General features: G+C 43.5%; 1 protein-coding gene across 1 annotated transcript in view; it reads left to right on the plus strand.

Moving 5' to 3' along the window:
• Positions 1-230: 230 nt before the first annotated feature.
• The window catches only part of LOC142760897 (putative cation-transporting ATPase 13A4), an 87,715-nt gene continuing 65,114 nt past the window's right edge, over positions 231-22,831 (plus strand). Inside the window, exons 1-3 of the mRNA XM_075864067.1 lie at positions 231-293; positions 5,874-6,047; positions 19,430-19,576. Coding sequence (XP_075720182.1) covers positions 231-293; positions 5,874-6,047; positions 19,430-19,576 — 384 coding nt within the window. The remainder of the gene's footprint in view (positions 294-5,873; positions 6,048-19,429; positions 19,577-22,831) is intronic.

Below are 22,831 nucleotides of genomic sequence, written 5' to 3' on the forward strand. Positions count from 1 at the left end.
GTTTGGCATCAACTATAAAATAAAGGCCAGCCTGACGGAAGTCCCATAACTTGGCTGCATTGTGCAGATCAGTAATTACTTCTGTAAATATAATGAAGAGGTGTGCTAAACTATTGAAGATTGTTTATGCTAATCTAGTAAAGGTCATAAGGCATAAATAGGAATCTCCATCACTACCTGTGAGTATTCTTTACTTTGCAAAGCATGTGAAGTAGTTTTCAGTTTAAATCATGAAGTCTAAAGTACCACAAGATCACCGAGCAATAATCAATGAAGGAGAGGAAAATGAAATGGTGAGTTGTGTATTTCCTGTATTGCACTTTACAGTAATATTTTTTATTTTTTTATATCAACAAGAATCTATCTACACTTTTTTATTGTTTTCATAGCCATCACACTAGAATAAATAAAAGGGCAGATACAAAATATCTCTAGACATCATTGCTGTGATTTACTTTTACTGCAACAAGTTTGGAATCAACTATTATCCTGTTTTTAGTAGTCTCTAACATGTGGTTCTCCACCTGTTGTAAAACTACAACTCTCAACATGCCTTAACAGCCTGCAGCTGCAATTTAGAAACCGCTGCTATATGTATTCTCAACTGCAGAAGTCATTCATTACCCTACGTGTTACACTCTCGATTCATCCCCTATCATTTTAATAACAATGACTTTTAATAAAACAACTATAAGCACTTCGCATGGTATGAACATTTTAAAGCTGTCACTTTATCAAGCTGCTTATTTCAGGTATTTATAAACTGTCCATAATTATCTCTAATTAGCTACTTGAGCAATAGCTTTGAACAATTTTCTATAGAAAATCTATAATGTATCAAACAACACATATATGTATGTCGTAAATATATGTATGTATGTATGTATGTATGTATGTATGTATGTATGTATAAGCATTGTAAGAAAAACTTAGTTTTTTTAAATAAAGATATATATTACCCCCCACACCCAACGTAAAACAAATAAGGCTTAATCATTTGCCCTGTAGCGTGCTAAATTTTTAATAACTTTACCCCTTTAATGCAATGAGCATACTATATTGGTCCACATTTATTAATGTGTGCACCTCTTAATAAATCTGATTCCATTTAATGGGTGAAATTACACCTATAAATTTAGTGTTGATATACTGTGAGATCTCTCAAATTTAGCCACTTCCACATATCCAGTTTTAACATATTTGTCACAGTGAATAATTCATAATCTTTAAACTAAAATGTAATACTAGACACATCAATGTCAGTGAACACATAACATTCTGTTGACAATACAAAAATCACATTCTGGTAAAAGGGTTGTGTGGATTGAGCAACTCACGTTCACTTGAACAGTCACCCAATGATTAAGAGTTATCGCTGGGGAAGAGGCTGGCGACTGTTCATAAATCCTGTAGATTCGTTCAATGAGAAATGAAGTATTACCTGGTGCCTATTAAATGGACCATCTGTGTAAAGTTTAGATGGGAACGGTCCTTCAGAGGTAGAGTCGCTCCTTGCAGTTAATTTCAGTTCTGGTTAATTGAGGGCGGTCTTGAGCTGGTACCCCTTTTTTTCATTCATAATCCCTAACAGGGTTGTCTAAGGCAGACCACTTCTTTATAGAAGAATGTTATTCAAGACCTTTATCACCCAAATAAAAAAAATGCAGATGGTTTAACCATAGTATGATTAGTCATCCACTAATGTACTGTCAGTAGCTGAAATGCCTCTGTAAGTCAGTCTTACATTTAGTCACATGACCATTCTCTAATAAGTGATAAACATATTGGTGGGGCAGACTGCGTTGTAGCCACTTGGTGACCTGTAGCAGCATGATTGCGACAGGCTGTGGAGCCTGCAGTCACTTTGGCACAGCCCAACTTAGTGGGAACTCCAGCGCAGTTGAGATCCCCGACCCTGGTTTAGGACCGCTCAATAAAGTTCAGGCTTCTGATAAATAAAGAGACTCTTTGATAAACTGCAACATCCATCTTATCTTCTGAAGGACCCTTTTATATATAGCAGCTGAATAGCAGAACTGTGTCTCAGTAGCAGACAGTGACAATAGCACTACCTTACACCTTGTTATTGAGGGTTATGCCGGCAGCTGTAAATATAGGCAATGTCTGTAAAAGGAGAGAGGAATTATGGGAAATGTAGTCCTTAACATAGTAATCCCGTCCACAGGAAGCTCTGCCAGCATCAAAACAATAGTATTGCGCAGAGTTGGGCAACATAATGAAAATAAAAAATACCTACTTTATTGTGAGAACTGTAAATCTTTGGATTAGTCTACCGCAGGAGCTGGTCACAGCAGGGACAGTAGATGGCTTTAAAAAAGGATTAGATAATTTCCTATAACGAAAAAAATATTAGCTCCTATGTGTAGAAATGTTTACCTTCCCTTTTCCCATCCCTTGGTTGAACTTGATAGACATGTGTCTTTTTTCAACCGTACTAACTATGTAACTACTTCTGAGCTATAGTGGCATCATCTGGTGACTATCTAGACACATATAAGTACTTTTCTGTGTTTTTTGTAAGCTTGAAAAGCCTTTTTATAATGTTTGCCATCTAATTAGAATTTGTTACTAAACCTTTTTCAAATAGAGGCACTTTAGTAGGTTTTTCATCCATGAACTGCTTTATTCCAGTATAGCTTTGATATATGATCTTTGAGCACTTTTTCAGACCCATACTATATATTTGGTGGGCCGTTCAGGAGGTGGTCTACAAATTTAATGAGCCCCATGTATGTTATTGTCTGTTACATAAAGCCCAGTTCCTTTAGTAGGCAGTGGCAATGTGCAGTTGATAGGCGTCTGTATACCTTTTTTTTTTTTTAACCGATTTGCCTGGGCTAACTATTTTATTGCCTTGATGGTGGCCCTGCCTGCCACAACATCTCTTTTAAGTTTAAGTTAGGACTTTGGGAAGAAGCAAAATTAAACTTTTGTTTTGACCTAAGTAGATATAGATTTGCTTTTGTATTTTAGCATCATTGTCTGGTTGCATAACTTGCATTACCCAATTAGGTTGGATATAAGGCCAAACATTCTATTTATGAGATAAGTCATAAATGTCTTATAGATGCGGGTCCCGTCTATCTCCAGAATGGTGGCCACTCAAGCCCAGTCCCACCATCTGCAACATCCAGGTGGAGAATGATTGAAGAGGTGGCCATGCATGTGCCTTTCCATTCACTGGTATGGGAGTTACAGAAACAGCTGATCAGACATTTAAGGCAAATATTGATAAATATTTCTCAAATAGCATAGACATTCTAGTACAAGTGCCATATAGAAACTGTTAAGATTCATGAAAAAATAATCAGTCACGTTATGCACTAATTTACAAAGAATACAACAACCGGTTTTATTTATCTGTGGTGTTTAATGCCAGGAAAAGAGATTACCAGTAGGGAGTATGTCAAACATAATTATTGTGTATCAGAGGATCTCTTTATTGACCCTTCAATCACTTGTAAGGGATTACGATAATTTATTTGACTGAGATACCCCGTGTCACATTTCCATAGCACATTTTCTGCACAAACAACCCCTCCTTTCCGTGACACAACCTGTTTGGAACTGTATCTCCTCATGAAATGTATGACTGCTACTATTTATCAATCCATGGCAGTGGTAGAATAAAGCTTCAACAATCTTGAATCCGGGCCACCTGCTCACAAAAGATTCCATAGAAAAAAGGTTTCCTTTTCTCAATGTCAAATTAATAATAAAATATACTTGCAACTTTTCATGCACAAAAGCAAATTGTATTTTATAAAGAGTTGAAGTAAGGCCAAGAACATGATGCCATGCCGAACCATACTCAAGTTTGTATAACTAAACCCTCATGACCACAATTGAATATTATTCAAAGGCTGCAGTCACCTACTTCTTCAGACATTATTGTGGCACTGTTTATTTTAGAATGATACCACAATAGAGCTTTAGAATTTATTTATTTTACTTCTAATACCCATCCCCCTTTTTTAATGATTTTTTTCCAGGTTACTAGTGGAGAAGTGGTGCTATTTTGTATAGAGTTGTAGTAGACCTGCCAAAGAGATCTCTACTGTACCTTTGCATGCCTCCAATTTCATACAAATGCATACAGAGTTCTTTCTGTCAGATTCTGTACTAATCCCACAGAAAAAATTGGGTGGTATGCTCCGTCAGACTCCCTATAAACAGAGGTGACTGGAGCCAGCCATCTGCTGTGCCCAGAGGCAGCCAGAGCAGCTGATTGGTGCGGGGTCCGGGTGTCGGACCCCCACCGATCATATACTGATGACCTATCCCGTGGATAGATCATGAGTTGTCCATGCCCAGACAACACCTTTAACCCCTTCACGCATTATCACGTATTTACGCCCTCCATACCCTGTGGGTGTCAGCTGTGTTTTACAGCTGACAGCCCAGACAAACGGCCAGGAACAGCAATCGCGCTGTTCCTGCAGGCTTAACCCCTCAAATGCTGCGGTCAATCGTGACCGCAGCATCTGAAGCTTTGAAAAGAGGGGGACAGCCCCCTCCGACAGCTCATCGCAGTGTAGGGGCGCTGGTGGTTGTCATGGCAGCCCGGGGGCCTAATAGAAGCCCCCAAGTCTGCCTTTTGTCTGCCTCTGTTAAGCCGTGTCTCTGGCACGGCTTAACAGAAGCCTGTGAAAATGACGATCTACTGCAATACATTACGATCGCTGGTTCAAGTCCCCTAGGGGGACAAATAAATGGTATAAATAAAAAGTTTAATCAAGTTATTAGCAGTAAAAAGAAGTAAATATTGAAAGTTAAAAAAAAACAAAACCTTTTCCCATTTCCTCTAAAGTAATGTAAAAAATAAACAAAATTAGTATCACTGCATCCGTAAAAGTATGAACTATTACAATACACAATTATTGAACTCACACAGTGAACGCAGTAAAAAACAAAAAATTTAAACCACCAAAATCATTGTTTTTTTATTCACCTCAGCTCGCAAATAAAATTTAATAAAAAGTGATCAAAAAGTTGTACGTACCAAAAAATGGTACCAATAGAAACTACAGCTCGTCCCTGCAAAATATAAACCCTCAAAACGCTCAATCCACGGAAGAATGAAAAAAGCTTTTTAACAAAAAGTTTTTTTTTTTTAAAAAGTAATAATATATAAAGAACCTATTTAAATTTGGTATCACTGTAATCGTATTGAACCAAAGAATAAAATTAAGTTGTCGTTTTTACTACACGGGGAAAGCCGTAAAAACGGAAACAAAAAAACAATGTAGGAATCGCAGTCTTTTCCAATTTCAACCCGCAAATATTTTTTTCCCATTTTCCCAGTACTTATGGTACTTCAAATGGTGCCATTAGAAACTAAAACTATAAGCCCTCACACAGCTCCATTGACAGGAAAATAAAAAAAAGTTATGGCTCTTGGAACGCAGGGAATGAAAAACTAAAATTAAAAAATTAAAAATGGCTCGGTTCTTAAGGGGTGAAAGGCTTTGTAAAGCGATTTATTTTTATTAAAAGGCCAATCAGTGTGTTTTGTGCAACGTTATAATTAGTTTTTATAAAAAAATGATTTGTACTTTTTGAGATACAGCTGCTTTGTATCCTGTATACAGAGCAGCTGTATTGTGCGCTAAGACCTGAATCCGTCAGGTCCGTGGGACTGACTGGTACTGTGTCAGCGGGTCCTGCGTGTCTCGATCACATCGACACGCAGGACCTGCTGACGCTGTATATATTTTTTTAGGTATTGAAAATGTATTGAAAATGTATATTGCTAATTGGTAAAACTTTTTAGCGCTATTCACAAATCCGTTTAGGACAGTGTGCTTTATGTCACTGAATAGACTGAATATTTTTCTGTATTTTGTCAATAGGAAATCTTTGGCTATAGAGTTAGTGTTCCATGGATTATTCTGTGTGTGATTGGCTACTGTATATCAGGTGGGATTCTTCTTCTCCTCTTTTATTGGAAGCCGGAATGGAGTGTCTGGGCAAACTGTATCCCTTCGTCTTTGGAGAAAGCCAATGTAGTCTTATTGAGATCTACTGTAAGTATGTGCTTTTCCTTTCATATCCAAAATGTTTTAGGCACCAATAAGAAATAGCCTGAATGAATTCAAGCATATGTGAGATGCGGTCACTATAGTCATGCTTTGACACTAATTGCTCCATATCTTTACACAGAACATTTCATGTTTAGTTGTTTTTGAGAGAATATAGATAATTACCACAAATATGAAGTTACATGAAGATACAGTGATATATTTCACACCTAGTTCTTTCCATATGAATTTCAAAAGATCCTCAAAATTCAGTTTTGTCTGTTGCTACTGTCATTGCATTCCCCAAAATAATTATTTAACCCCTTCCCTCTTTGGCCACTTTTGACCTTCCTGTGACAGAGCCTCATTTTTCAAATCTGACATGTTTCACTTTATGGGTAAGTCCGAATTACGTTTGAAACCACTGCATGTGAACATACCCTAAAAGAAGCTTCATTTTCAGCTTCAAAAACGCCTGAAAATCAGAGGCTGTTTTCCCTTGAAAACAGCTCGGTATTTTTAGAAGTTTTTTGCTAAGCGTGTGAACATACCCTAAGGGTATGTTCACACGCAGTGTTTTCAGATTTAATTTGGGTGTTTTACGCCTCGAATTACGCCTGAAAAAACACCCATAATACGCCTGCAAACATCTGCCCATTGTTTGCAATGGGTTTTACGGTGTACTGTTCCCACGAGCCTTAATCTTACGCGTCGCTGTTAAAATACCGCGCGTAAAATGATGACTCGTCAAAAGCGGTGCAGGACACTTCTTGGGACGTTTTTGGGGGCGTTTTTCATTAACTCCATTGAAAAACAGCTCCAAAAACAGCCGTAAAATACGCAGCGAAAAACGCGAGTTGCTGTTTTCGCCTGAAAACGGCTCCGTATTTTAAGACGTTTTTAGTCACTGCATGTGAACATACCCTTAGTAGTAATAACTTGGGAATGCTTTTACTTATCCAAATGTGTCCCTAGTGTGGTAATGTAGTGAAGCACAGGCCTCAGAAGGAAAGGAGCACCTTGAGGATTTTGGGGCCTCCTTTTTATTAGAAAATATTTTAGGCTCCATGTCAGGTTTGAAGGGCTCTTGCGGTGCCAAAAGAGTGGAAATCCTGGAAAATTTGGGAAACTACACACCTCAAGGAAATTATCTAGGGGTATAAAGAGCATTTTGACCCCACAGGTTTATTACAGAAATTATTGTAAGTAGGCCGTGAAAATTAAAATCTACATTCTTTCAAAGAAAATGTAGGTTTAGCTAATTTTTTCTCATTTCCACAAGGACTAAAGGAGAAAAAGCACCACAACAGTTGTAAAGCAATTTCTTCCGAGTAAAACAATACCCCACATGTGGTCATAAACGGCTGTTTGGTCACACGGCTTAGAAGATGTAACGTCTATGGCCGGGGGTCGTCGTTCAGACTTACCCTCTGACGGCCCCGGCCATGGACATCTGTCTACACGTCGTCAGCTCCCTCCAGCAAGACGCCGGACACCGGCACTCACTTCCGGGTCTTCGGACTGATTCCCACAGGGCACGCGCGCCCGCGCGTGCACGACCTTAAAGGACCAGTACGCGTCCAGCTGTCACCCATCAATAATTAGCCTAAATGGCTGCTGGACTATATAAAGGGGCTCTGCCCACTTGTTCCTTGCCTGAGCGTTGTCGTTTACCTAAGTTTGTCTTGCAAATGGTCTCCCAGTGGTTTCCAGTTCCCAGTGTTACCCATTCCTGCCGCCTGTACCCTGTGTCCCGTACTATCAGTGTGAAAGTCAAGTCGAGTCTTCCGCTGCATCTACGGTGCCACCTGCAGAGAAAGTCAAGTAGTGTCTTCCGCTGCACCCACGGTGCCACCTGCTGTGAAAGTCAAGTCGTGTCTCCGCTACTGTCTACATTGCCTCAGGTACCCGTTCCGAAATATAGACATTGTTTTGTACCTTGTTGGCCAGCTGCTACCCTGCTATGCGGTACAGCCCAGTGGGTCCACACCCCGCGCCGTGACAGTACGCTCAGGCAATGGACCCCGCTGGCCAAGTCAAGAGCCTGTTATCCTCCCAAGTCATGCAGGCGGACCTGCAGGATCTGCAAGCACGACAGGATCAACTCTTTGTGTCAGTAGACTCCATGGTACAGCAGCTAGGGGCGCTAGCTACTTCCGTCACCACTCCTATTCAAGCTCCTCCAATCGACCCTCCTGCTATACCTCCTGGTAGTCCCAGTTCGGACCTCGGTTCTCACTGCCATTGCCACCTCGGTTCCATGGAGATGCAAGTTTGTGCAGCGGGTTTCTGAATCAATGCCAAATCCACTTCACTCTGCACGCCCGAGCATTTCCTTCGGATGGAGCCAGGATCACCTTCATTATATCTCTACTTGCCGGCAAGGCCCTGGCGTGGGCAAATCCAATCTGGGAATGACAGGGACCTGAGACCCGAGACTTCCAGAGGTTCGTGCGGTTGTTCTGTTCCGTATTTGAGGAGCTTGGACGAGTCTTGTCGGCAGCCACTGTTATCTTTAACCTGCGTCAGGAGGACGCCTCCATGGGCGAATACACCATCCAGTTCCGGACTCTGGCAGGAGAACTGTCCTGGAACAATGAGGCCTTGATAGCATCCTTCTCGCATGGCCTATCGCCTGAGATCAAGGGCGAACTGGCTACTCGAGATCTTCCAGCTGCCTTGGACGACCTGATTCTACTGGCTACCCATGTGGACATAAGGCTCAGGGAGAGATCTCAAGAGATTCTACAGGAGAGACGGCTTCCTAGACTGGCACCCAACTTCCAGCAACCCCTCTTGCCTTGTTCTTCTGTTGCGCCCGAGGTTCCGATGCAGGTGGATCGGCTTAAACTGTCCATTCAAGAAAAACAGCTCAGACGCACCTCTGGACTCTGTCTATATTGCGGCCTCGCTGGCCATGTCGTGCTTCTGTGCCCCCAGAGGCCAAAGAAACCCCAACGCCTGGGATTGATTAGAGAGACAACCCTGGGTGCTATGGCATTTAATAGAGAATTCTCTTCCAAACTGTTTATTCCTGTGACCATCATCGCCGGCGAGAGACCTCATCCAGTCTCTGCCTACCTGCACTCTGGCTCCGCAGCCAATTTCATCTGCCAAGACCTTGTGGATCTTCTTCAATTGCCTACTGTTGTGCTGAAGAGACCATTGATTGTTGCCTCGGTAGATGGACTGCCTTTGCCTGACCTAGTATTGTCTGTGACCAAGCCATTAAGACTTCAAGTCGGAGCTCTTTATTCTGAGCTCATCCCCCTATATGTCCTGTCCAAGGCCATCAACCCCGTGCTGCTGGGTTTGCCTTGGCTCCGTCTTCACGCCCCAGTCCTAGATTGGAACTCAGGAGAGGTTCTCCAGTGGGGCCCGAAGAGTCTCGACCGCTGTCTGTTGCATGTCCATCCGTCCCAGCCTTCTCCGCATTAGTCATTTGCAGGGTTGCCTCCTTGTTACTCTCAGTTCGCTGATGTCTTCAACAAAAAGGAAGCAGAGACATTGCCACCACATCGAGCATACGATTGTCCTATCAACTTGGTTCCTGATTCGTCTCCTCCTTGCGGTAGAGTATACCCTCTCTCCTTGCCAGAGACCCAGTCTATGTCGGCCTACATTAATGTAAATCTGGAGAGGGGCTTCATACAAAAGTCTTCATCCCCGGCCGGAGCCGGGTTTTTCTTTGTCAAAAAGAAGGATGGATTCCTTCGACCCTGCATTGACTACCGAGGCCTCAACCAGATCACAGTGAAGAACAGGTACCCATTGCCGTTGATTTTGGAACTCTTTGATCGCATACGGGGGCCAAATTTTTTTTCCAAGCTAGACCTGCGGTGGGCTTAAAATCTAATCCGGATCCGTCAGGGTGACGAGTGGAAGACTGCATTTAACACACGTGATGGACACTACGAGTATTTGGTCATGCCCTTCGGCCTGTGTAACGCTCCTGCAGTATTCCAAGAATTTGTGAATGACATTTTTCATGATCTCCTCTATGTCTGTGTTGTGGTGTATCTCGATGATATCTTGATTTTTTCCCCAGATCTTGTGACTCATCAGGGCCATGTCCGTCAGGTGTTGCTTCGATTAAGGGAGAATCATCTTTACGCCAAGTTGGAGAAGTGTGTGTTCCAAGAGAAGTCTTTACCCTTCCTGGGCTATATCATCTCTGATCAGGGTCTCAAGATGGACCCTGAAAAGGTCAAGGCTGTCCTGGATTGGCCACGTCCCCATGGGTTAAGGGCTATACAACGCTCCCTGGGAGTCTCCAACTTCTACAGGCTGTTCATTCTCAACTTCTCTTCATTGACAGCCACCATCTCCACCCTCACTAAAAAGAGTATGAATGCCAAGGTATGGACTCCAGAGGCGGAAGTCGCATTTAAACCCTTTAAAAAGGCCTTCACGTTAGCCTCTATTCTTCATCACCCTGATGTGTCTCTACAGTTTTCATTAGAAGTGGACACCTCCTCTGTTGGTGCTGGTGCACAATTGTTTCAGAGAGGTTCGAAAGGCAAGACGGTGGTATGTGGTTACTACTCCAAGCTGTTTTCTCCCGCAGAGCGCAGCTACTCGATTGGTGATCGGGAGTTACTGGCCATCAAGCTGGCCCTGCAGGAGTGGAGACACCTACTGGAAGGCGCAGCTCATCCTATACTTCACGGACCACAAGAACTTGACCTACCTACAGACTGCTCAACGGCTGAATCCTCGTCAAGCCAGGTGGTCATTGTTTTTTGCACGGTTCCGGTTCGAACTCCACTACCGACCTGCCGACAAGAATGTGAGGGCCGATGCCTTGTCTAGGTCATTTAAGACAGAGGACACTGTGGAGTCCCTGCAGAATATTATCGATCCTTCCTGAATCTACTCTGTTAACCCTCTGCAGGTTAGAGACATTCCTCCGGGAAAAACTTTTGTACGTCTGGCTGACCGAGGAAGAATCCTTCGCTGGGGTCACAGTTGCAAGCTGGCAGGTCACGCGGGTGCCCGTAAGACCAGAGATCTAATTGACCGTCAGTTCTGGTGGCCCACGCTGCCGAAAAAGATGTCATGGACTTTGTTCTAATCCTGTACGGTGTGTGCAGCAAACAAAGTTGCCCACTCCAGACCAGCCGGTGTGCTCCAACCACTGCCTGTGCCCGATGCCCCCTGGCGGCATATTGCTATGGATTTTGTCACAGATCTGCCTTTCTCTGCGGGATGCAGTGTGATCTGGGTGGTGGTGGATCGTTTTTCTAAAATGGCTTATTTTGTTCCTCTGACTGGCCTGCCTTCTGCTGCTCGACTGGCTGATCTCTTCATACAACACATCTTCCGTCTGCACGGCTTGCCCCTGCATATTGTCTCAGATCGAGGGGTCCAGTTCACCTCAAACTTCCGGAGAGCACTCTGTGGCCTACTCGGTGTAAAGTTGGACTTCTCCTCAGCTTACCAATCTCAGTCCAATGGACAAGTCGAGAGGGTTGCTATCTGCGGCACTTTGTCTCCAGACGACATGATGACTGGGTGCAGCTGCTCCTGTGGTCGGAGTTCTCTTATAATAACCATACCACTGAGTCCACCACCTCCAGTCCGTTCTTCATAGTCTACGGACAACATCCTCGAATACCCCTGCCTGGCTCTTATATGTCTCAGGTGCCTGCAGCCGACTCTACCTTCAGGAACTTTCTGCAGATATGGCAGCAGACACGATCTTCTATTCTGCTGGCGGTGGACCGCATGAAGAGAAAGGCAGACACTAGAAGACCAGAACCTCCCCAATTTCTTCCAGGTACAAAGGTCTGGCTGTCTTCCAGGAATATCCAGCTGAGGGTGCCATCTTGCAAGTTTGCCCCCAGGTTCCTTGGACCCTTCGAGATTCTGCTACAGATCAATCCTGTGTGCATACAAGCTTCGACTGCCTCCTACCCTCAATATCCCTAACTCCTTCCATGTCTCCTTGCTGAAACCCGTGGTCCTGAACCGCTACTCCAGGACACGTAGTTCCAAGTGGCTCCTGGCGATTCATCCGGAACTTTCGAAGTGAAGGAGATCCTGGCCACCAAGAAAGTCAGAGGAAGGCTGTTTTATTTGGTGGATTGGAGGGGATTTGGTCCAGAGTAGAGGTCTTGGGAGCCAGAGGAGAACATCGATGCCCCTGTCCTCGTGAAGAAATTTCTTTCCCGCTCTGGTCCCAAGAGGAGGGGGTGTAAGAGGGGGGATACTGTAACGTCTATGGCCGGGGGTCGTCGTTCAGACTTACCCTCTGACGACCCCGGCCATGGACATCTGTCTTCATGGCGCCAGCTCCCTCCAGGTAGACGCCGGCACTCACTTCCGGGACCTCTGACTGATTCCCGCAGGGTGCGCGCGCCCGTGTATGCACGACCTTAAAGGGCCAGTACTCGTCCAGCTGTCACCCATCAATATTTAGCCCAAATGGCTGCTGGATTATATACTTGTTCCTCGCCTGAGCGTTGTTGTTTACCTAAGTTTGTCTTGCAAATGGTCTCCTAGTGTTTTCCAGTTCCCAGTGTTACCCGTTCCTGCCGCCTGTACCCTTAGTCCCGTGCTATCGCATCTACTGTGAAAGTCAAGTTGAGTCTTCTGCTGCATCTACGGTGCCACCTGCAGAGAAAGTCAAGTCATGTCTTCCGCTGCACCCACGGTGCCACCTACTGTGAAAGTCAAGTCGTGTCTCCGCTACTGTCTACATTGCCTCAGTTACCCGTTCGGAACTATAGACATTGTTTTGTACCTTGTTGGCCAGTTGCTACCCTACTACGCGGTACGGCCCAGTGGGTCCACACCCCGCACCATGACAGAAGGGAAAGAGCGCCATTTCGCTTTTGGAGCTCAAATGGTTTGCGGAGGCCATGTCACATTTTCAAAGCCCCTCAGGGGACAAAACAATGAAAACGCCCAAAAAGTTACTCCATTTAGGAAACTACACCCCTTGTGGAATTCATCTAGGGGTGTAGTGAGCATTTCGACCCTGCAGGTGTTTCATAGAATTTATTCGAATTGGGCAGTGAAAATAAAAACAATCCCTTTTCTTCAATAAGACGTAGCTTTAGCTCAAAATTTTTGATTTTCTCAACAAATAAAGGAAAAAAATGCCTGCATTTGTAACGCAATTTCTCCCGAGTACAGCAATACCCCATATGTGATCATTAACTGCTTTTTGGGCACACAGTATGGTTCAGAAGGGAAGGAGCGGCATTTGGCTTTTGGAGTGCAGATTTTGCTGGATTGGTTTCTGGTCCCTATGTCGGATTTGCAAATCCTCTGCGGGACCAAAACAGTGGAAACCCCCCAGAAGTGACCCCATTTTGGAAACTACATCCCTCAAGGTATTCACCTAGGGGGGTAGTGGGCATGTTAACCCTGCAAGTGTTTTGCAGAAATAAGTGTGCACTCGATGTTTCAGAGTGAAAATTAGATTTTTTTTTCCATAGATATGCCAATGTGTGGTGCCCAGCTTGTGCTTATTATGCTGTGTTTCCCGGTTTTAGAAACACCCTACATGTGGCCCTAATCTTTTGCCTGGGCATTTGACAGGGCTCAGAAGTGAAAGAGTACCATGTAAAATTGAGGCCTAATTTGGCGATTTACAAAGTATTGGTTCACAATTGCAGGGCTCTGATGTGAAATAATAAAAGAAACCCCTGAGAAGTGACCCCATTTTGGAAACTGCACCCATCAAGGCATTTATTAAGGGGTGTATTGAGCATTTTCTAAGATATACAAAAAAAAAAAAAAAATGGGACATAGAATGTAATTAAAACCACAGAAAAGGCCATACTCACAGATTAGGTGGTGGGTAAAATACCCGTTCCAAACAGGACGCAACCAGGTCAGAGAATGCTGTTGATGGGAAGTGCCCAGGTGTGTTTAAATAATGATAGCCACTCCCACTTACCTTGAGGGGAGTGGTGTGTTGGGCATGGAAGTAAATGTGTAATAATAATAAATAAATAATAAAGTACTGTGTATAGTGCACATGTGAGGTATAGGGGACATGACTAAGTGTAGTGTGTAGAAATCAGGGCTGTGAGTGAAACAAAAACGTGAGTGTAGTGTGTAAAACATGGAGGCATGGTGTTTGGATAGTGAGGCACAGCATATATCGCCGAATAGCAGCCTATTTATAACGCCCATATTGTAAGAGAGCGGGCTGCCCTGCATGCAGTGCCAAACATCCGCACACCAGGCTATCCCAGCATCATAAGACCCGGGCGCGTCCTGAAAAAAAGTATGTACAATGTAAGTAACCATGAGAAAACATGGGGTATTAGTTGTTGTTTTGGCCAAAAAAACGCAAGCTCGCAATCCACGTCACGGATCCCCACACTTGCGAGTCCCTACCTAGAACTTTTCGTTCCAAAATCTAAGATATACAAAAAAAAAAAAAAAAAAAAAATGGGACATAGAATGTAATTAAAGCCACAGAAAAGGCCATACTCACAGATTAGGTGGTGGGTAAAATACCCGTTCCAAACAGGACGCAACCAGGTCAGAGAATGCTGTTGATGGGAAGTGCCCAGGTGTGTTTAAATAATGATAGCCACTCCCACTTACCTTGAGGGGAGTGGTGTGTTGGGCATGGAAGTAAATGTGTAATAATAATAAATAAATAATAAAGTACTGTGTATAGTGCACATGTGAGGTATAGGGGACATGACTAAGTGTAGTGTGTAGAAATCAGGGCTGTGAGTGAAACAAAAACGTGAGTGTAGTGTGTAAAACATGGAGGCATAGTGTTTGGATAGTGAGGCACAGCATATATCGCCGAATAGCAGCCTATTTATAACGCCCATATTGTAAGAGAGCGGGCTGCCCTGCATGCAGTGCCAAACATCCGCACACCAGGCTATCCCAGCATCATAAGACCCGGGCGCGTCCTGAAAAAAAGTATGTACAATGTAAGTAACCATGAGAAAACATGGGGTATTAGTTGTTGTTTTGGCCAAAAAAACGCAAGCTCGCAATCCACGTCACGGATCCCCACACTTGCGAGTCCCTACCTAGAACTTTTCGTTCCAAAATCTAAGATATACAAAAAAAAAAAAAATGGGACATAGAATGTAATTAAAACCACAGAAAAGGCCATACTCACAGATTAGGTGGTGGGTAAAATACCCGTTCCAAACAGGACGCAACCAGGTCAGAGAATGCTGTTGATGGGAAGTGCCCAGGTGTGTTTAAATAATGATAGCCACTCCCACTTACCTTGAGGGGAGTGGTGTGTTGGGCATGGAAGTAAATGTGTAATAATAATAAATAAATAATAAAGTACTGTGTATAGTGCACATGTGAGGTATAGGGGACATGACTAAGTGTAGTGTGTAGAAATCAGGGCTGTGAGTGAAACAAAAACGTGAGTGTAGTGCATGCAGGGCAGCCCGCTCTCTTACAACATGGGCGTTATAAATAGGCTGCTATTCGGCGATATATGCTGTGCCTCACTATCCAAACACTATGCCTCCATGTTTTACACACTACACTCACGTTTTTGTTTCACTCACAGCCCTGATTTCTACACACTACACTTAGTCATGTCCCCTATACCTCACATGTGCACTATACACAGTACTTTATTATTTATTTATTATTATTACACATTTACTTCCATGCCCAACACACCACTCCCCTCAAGGTAAGTGGGAGTGGCTATCATTATTTAAACACACCTGGGCACTTCCCATCAACAGCATTCTCTGACCTGGTTGCGTCCTGTTTGGAACGGGTATTTTACCCACCACCTAATCTGTGAGTATGGCCTTTTCTGTGGTTTTTATTGAGCATTTTCACCCCACAGGTCTTTTCCATAAATAATTGCGCTGCGGAAGGTGCAGTGTAAAAATGTTAATTTTTTCCTAGATATGCTATTTTAGTGGCAAATATGTTGTGCCCAACTTATGCCACTGGAGACACACATCCCAAAAATTGTTAAAAGGGTTCTCCCGGGTATGGCGATGCCATATATCTGGAAGTAAACAGCTGTTTGGGCACGCTGTAGGGTTCAGAGGGGAGGGAGCACCATTTGGCTTTTGGAGTGTGGATTTGCTTGGTAGTAATTTTGTTTGAGTATTGCTGGTGTTTCTGTTCATAATGTGGGGTTACATGTAAGCTGTGCAGAGTACATCAGGGGCATAGTCAGCTGGTATAATAATTGGGTTAAAAAAAAACAGTAAAATAATCCATAGATGTGTGTTATGCTGTGAAGAATCCTTTCTGCTCAGGCCAGTGTCGCACTGATAATCTCCTTCCTTATCCCCATTTTGGTCCACACTCCGCACCTTTGCAGTTTGGGGAATTTTGCTGTGAAGTGTTGTCCTGCTATAATACGGCACCCTCGCTTCCAGCAGATATGTTTTGGCCATCCCCTTGCTGGTTCCCTAATTTTAGGGCCTTGAGAATTCGCCTCTTGAAACAGAAGAAATGTTCCCCTCGGGCCTGCACAACAGCATATTTTTTATTTCCTCATGGAAGCCTTAAGTAATTGTATTTTTTCATAGACGTAGTGGAATGAGGGCTGTTTTTTGCGGGACGAGCTGTCGTTTTTATTGGTAACATTTTGAGGTACATGCAACTTTATGATCACTTTTTATCCTATTTTTTTATTTTAAAAACTGCAATTCTGGCATAGTTTTTTTTAGGTTTTTTTTATACAGCATCCATGCGTTATAAATTACATGTTAACTTTAAGCGCGTCAGTACGATTCCAGCGATACCTAATTTATAGCACTTTTTTATGTTTTACCACTTTTTTCACAATACAATTACTTTTGTAAAAAGAATGTATTTTTTCTGCCGCCAAGTTTTGAGAACCATAACGTTTAAATTTTTTCATCAACGGAGCTGTATGAGGACTTGTTTTCTGCGAGACGAGCTATAGTTTATAACAATACCATTTTTGGATACATGCGACTTTTTGATCACTTTTTATTCCAATATTTGTAGGGCAAAGTGACCAAAAAACAGAAATTCTGGTATAGATTTTTAAGTTTTTTTTTTTTACGCCGTTCAACGCGGGGAATTAATAACATAATATTTTTATAGTTCAGGCCGTTGCAGACACGGCGATACCAAATACGTATGGTTTATTTAGTTTTTTCAATAATAAAGGACTTGATAAGTGAACATGGCGATTGTGTTTTATTTTATTACTTGAAACATTTATTATGTTTTAAAACAATTTTTTCTACAATTTTTTTATACTTTTTTTACACTTTTTTTTCAAGTCCCACTAGGGGAATTGAAGGTCCAACTGTCAGTTAATTTTTTTTCTAATACATTGCACTACCTATATAGTGCAATGTATTAGATCTGTCAGTCATTCACTGTGATTAGGTTTTGCCTCCCAGCGGGGCCTAATCAGCTTCCGTAATGGCAGAGCAGGAGGCCATAGCAGCAATTGCCAGCCCTGAATGCATGGCAGGGCTGGCGATCTGCAAGCATCCTCTAAGATGTAGCGATCGCTTCCGATCGCTGCATCCAAGGGGTTAATGGCAGGGATCGGAGCTAGCTCCAGTTCCTGTCATTACAGGTGGATGTCAGCTGTAATATACAGCTGAGATCCACCGCTGATGACACCGTCTCAGCTCCTGAGCCGGCACCATCTTGCCATTGGCTACGGAAGCCTTTCAGGCTCCGCCGCCGGGCGGGTCCTGCAGGGCTTCCATGCTAGCCATACCAGGAGGCCAGTATTAGGCCTCCGGTTCCCATTGCAGCCACCGGAACCCCTGAAACTTAAATGCAGCGATCGCTTTTGACCGCTGCATTTAAGGGGTTAATGGCGGGGATCGGAGCAAACTTCGGTCCTCGCCATTACCCCAGGGCATCAGCTATAACATGCAGCCGACACCCGGGTATGGTGGCACCGACTCAGCTTCTGAGCCGGGGTCCACCATTTGTCGTATGGATACGGCAAATTGCGGGAAGCACTAGCTTTCCATGACGTATCCATACGACAAATGTCGGGAAGGGGTTAAGTTGACTGGTCATTTTCTCACAAAACTTCAACATATTAATCTCTTGCTGTTGTAACCGTTCTGATGAATCCATAGGACACATGTTCTTCTTCCCACATGAACTTCAGACCAGGTTATACATAAGTGATCGATACATGAATAATGACAAGTTTAACGTATGTTTCATATATAAGTGTGTGTGTGTGTGTGTGTGTGTGTGTGTGTGTGTGTGTGTGTGTGTGTGTGAATCAATCCCATTATTATATTTTACATTTTCTCCTATCAGAAGCAATCTTTTTCTCAAACACATAACAGCAGTTGTACTGACAATAGAAACATGGGCCACATGAGTGAATTGATGGATAACTGGGACACAAGTGAATTGATAGATAACTGTATCACTTATAAAATTTCATGCTAGTGGATTGTATTGATCTAGATGAAAGTGGTGAAATTATATGAGTATTAGTGGTCTAGAAATCTGCATATTGCATGTCTCAGACAATATTATATTCATTATGATTTTACTAACAGAACACTAAACATAGAAAATATCCCAATTTTTTTATCTTAGTCATTCTCTTTTCCTTTTGATCCTATTCTATCTCATAATGCTATCAAAACTGCTAAATATTTAAAGAAGACATCTTAATGTGTCCCAGGAGATCAGCCATTCCCCATTCCTCTTTCTTACAAATACTTCCTTTAAGACAACTGGCTGCAGCAAAACACCTCTCCCACTGCTCTGTCTGGCTTATTCTGTCTGAATAAAGAATATTAAAGCAAATCTGTCAACAGTATGGGGACAGGTACCATCTACTATTAGCCCAAATGGAGCAAAACAATATTTTAAATAAATATTCATGATTCTAAAGTATTCATGAGGGGAAAAGCTCCTCAGCCTCTCCCGGCCTACTCCTGCCCCTCTCACCAGTGATTAATGGCTGCCTTGTATACATGCAAATACACTGAAGCCCATTAGTCACTGGTGAAAGGTGTGGAGAGAGTGGGGCGCTCCCCGCATAAATACAGCGGACTCATAACTACGAGTCTGCTGTATTATGTGGGTGGCTCTGTTCGCCGGATGGCACAATATTTTTTTGTGCCGTTTGGGCCACTAGTAGGTCTGACCTCTCCAACATTTATATAAAATAGGAAAAAATTGCATTAACATTAAGAGATTTTTGACGCACACCTCAGTGCTCCCTATATTTGGTGTATTAATGGACCACGGGTGATCAAGTTGAAAATCATATGATGTTTGCATGACTTTTACAATAATGACTTTTTAGGGTGCAGTTGCATTTTGAAAGTTGCGGTATAAATCACCATACATGCTTATTATTTAAGTGTTATAGCATTTCGCTATTACACTTTAGAGACCGTTCTAGAATATTTTTCACAATTTCCTATATTGTTGTTTAGGATGAAAGGAGAAAATACACTAGGAAGAAGGTGCGCTGGATTACCCTCGACCACTTTAAAGACTTCCTTTTATGTGACTCAGAATTCTCTGTCATCGCTGATAAAAACTCCATAGTGAATAGAGCAATAAAGAGGCCAGATGTCAAAGTAAGTCATTTATATATCGTGCAGAAAAGCTGATGTTTTAAAGCATTTTAAAGTAGGGGAAAATGGCACAAACTTTGGCAAGGAAGCACGCTGGGCTGTCTGCATATTTCCCCATTTACTTTAATTAAAAAACATTAATACGCAGCCACCTCTCTGCTAAAAACGGGGGATGAGAATTCTTGTTCTTGGGACTAATGGGGTCCTAGTGGTCATAATCCCACTGATCCTACATTTATGGCATATTCTTTTAAGATGCATTGCATGTTTTATAGTAGCAAAACTCCTTTAATTTGGTGGAAAGAAGATCAGTCCCAGGGAAGCTTGTGAGCAAAGAAGTAATACTGGATACATTGAAACCTATGTGCAAAATGTGTATGTAAGTTTGTAAACTATAATTTCCAAGTTGAGATATCTGTGAGTTTCTAGTTACAGCACATACAGATGCAAACTTTAGCAATTTAAGTATTAGGCTGACTGAAAACCACCTGTAGAAATTAAAAAAAAAAAAAGGTTACTTTGCGTTCTGGACTTTTCATACTATTAACTAACTTTCAAGCAATATTTCTAGATTTCCTCTATAAGGGCATGACCACACATGGCGGAATTCCTCCGCAACTGTCCGCATCAATGCCGCAGAAATGGTGCCCCCCCCCCCCCAGGCTGCTATACATCACTAGCAGCCTCACAAAAAAAAAAGAAAAAAATCATACCACCCATCATCTCGCTGCAGATTATACAGTGACTACATTATTGATTAGAGGCAGAATAAACATTTTCATTAAGTGACTCACCATCCGGTCCAGATCTCTATGATGACTTCTCCCGGCCATGGACCATTTCAGCAGTTTTGGCTCAGCTGTCTTCAGGTTCTCACTTTTCAAACATTTTTGCACCTATAAGCGTAGATACAATTCTTATGGTGCCACACACTACGCCCCTAAATATAATAGCACCATACACTGCACCTCTAATTATAATAAAACTGTGTGCCTGATTACAATAGCACCATAAACTGTCACACATATACACACACACACACACACACACACACACACACACACACACACACACACACACACACACACTGTAGATAGTGCTCCACATATAGCCCCTACACCCTGTAGATAATGCTCCACATATAGCCCCCACCCCCTGTAAATAGTGCTTCACATATAGCCCCCACCCCTGTAGATAGTACTCCACATATAGCCCCCACATACAGCCCCCTGTAGATAATGCTCCACATATAGCCCCCACCCCCTGTAGATAGTGCTCCTCATATAGCCCCCACATATAGCACCCACCCCCTGTAGATAGTGCCCCAAGTGCCCCATATATATCCCCTTTGTAGAGAGTGCTCCTCATCTAGCCCCCACATACAGCCCTACCCCCTGTAGATAGTGCTGCACATATAGCCCCTCACACTTTTAGCAAAAAAAAAACTTTACATACAACCCTTAACCCGTTCCCGTGCCATCTTCTTGCGATGCAAGTCTTCTGGGGCTGAACGACGCGGCGCTGAGTAGCAGGGCAAGTCATTCTGCCCGGCCAATAAGCGCCTTTTAACGTTGCATCGTTGAAAGGCGCTGATTGGCAGGCTGCCTTGCCCGTTCATTCAACCACGCAATCGGCACGTTGACATCATTGCACCGCTTGCATTGTCAAAAGTAGCTCAGTGGCATGGCAAGTCATTCTGCCCGGCCAATCAGCGCTTTTCAATGTTGCGTTGTCATTCAATGACGCGCTTACATCAGTGAAAGGCGCTGAATAGCGGGGCAAGGAACGTGTCCCGCCATTCAGCACGTATGCATGTATTTGAGTCTGCAGGTACAATAACAGTGCAGGAGGGTGGTAGTGGTGGCTGGTTTCAGTGGTGCTGCCGCCCCCTCAGAGAGGCAGCAGGGCGCCGCCTGATACGAGATGCCCATCTCGCCTCATGGACGGTGTGGCGAGATGAGCATGTCGCCTCAGGTGGCGACCTGCTGCCTCTCTGAGGGGGCGGTGGCACCATTGAAACCAGCCGCCACCACCCCCTCCTTCACTAATTGTACCTGCGTCTATATGACACAGATACAGTTACATGCAAAAGCACTAAATGGCCAGGCACTATCCCTGCCTGACCATTCAGCACCTTACAATGACGCTGATTGGCAGGACAGAATGATTTTCCCCGCCAATCAGTGCCTTTCAACGATGTGCACCGCTTCCATTGTTGAAAGGCGCTGATTGGCGGGGCAAGTCATTCTGACCTGCCAATCAGAGCCTTTCTACGAAGCAAGCGGGCGATGACGTCATTGTTGCTTGCATCGTTCAGCCCCTGCAGACCTGCTCAGAAGAGAGCAGGCCTGCATTGACACAGGACGGCATGGGAACGGGATCGAGGTGAGTATGTAAAGTTGTTTTTTTCTTTAAAAAGTGTGTGTCGCATTATCTACAAGAGGGGAGGGGAGGGCTATATGTTGGGCACAATCTATAGAGGGGGCTATAAGTAGGGAACTATCTACATTGGGGGCTATATGTAGGGAACTATATACAGGCTGGCTATTTGAGGCACTATATACAGGGGGAGCTATATGTTGGGCACAATCTATAGAGGGGGCTATATATAGGGAACTATCTACATTGGGGGCTATATGTAGGGAACAGGGGGCTATGTGGGTCACTATATACAGGTGGGCAATATCTGGGGCACTACATACAGGGGGGCAATATGTGAGGCACTATAAACTGGAGGGCAATATGTGAGGTACTATATACAGGGGGGCTATATGTTGGGCACTATTTTCAGGGGGCTACACACAGGGCACTATGTGCAGGGGGTCTTTATGTGGGGCACTATATACAGGGGGTTATATGTAGGGCACTATCTACAGGGAGGCTTTATGTAGGGCACTATATACAGGGGCTATATGTAGGGCACTATCTACAGGGAGAGCTATATGTGGGGCACTATCTACAGGGGAATCAATGTAGGGCACTATCTACAGAGGGATCTATGTAGGGCACTATCTATGGGGGGCTCTGTCTACAGGGGGATCTATGGGGGGCACTATCTACGGGGGCTCTATGGGGCTATCTACGGGGGCTCTATGGGGCTCTATGGGGTCACTATCTACAGCTATCATTCTATGTGTGGGACACAGTGTATGGTGCTATTATAATCAGGGACAGTATATGGTACTATTATAATTAGAAGTGCAGTGTATGGCGCTATTATATTTAGGGGTGTAGTGTGTGGCATCATTAGAATTTTAT

The sequence above is a fragment of the Rhinoderma darwinii genome, chromosome 4 (assembly GCF_050947455.1).
Source record: "Rhinoderma darwinii isolate aRhiDar2 chromosome 4, aRhiDar2.hap1, whole genome shotgun sequence".
Lineage (NCBI taxonomy): Eukaryota > Metazoa > Chordata > Amphibia > Anura > Rhinodermatidae > Rhinoderma > Rhinoderma darwinii.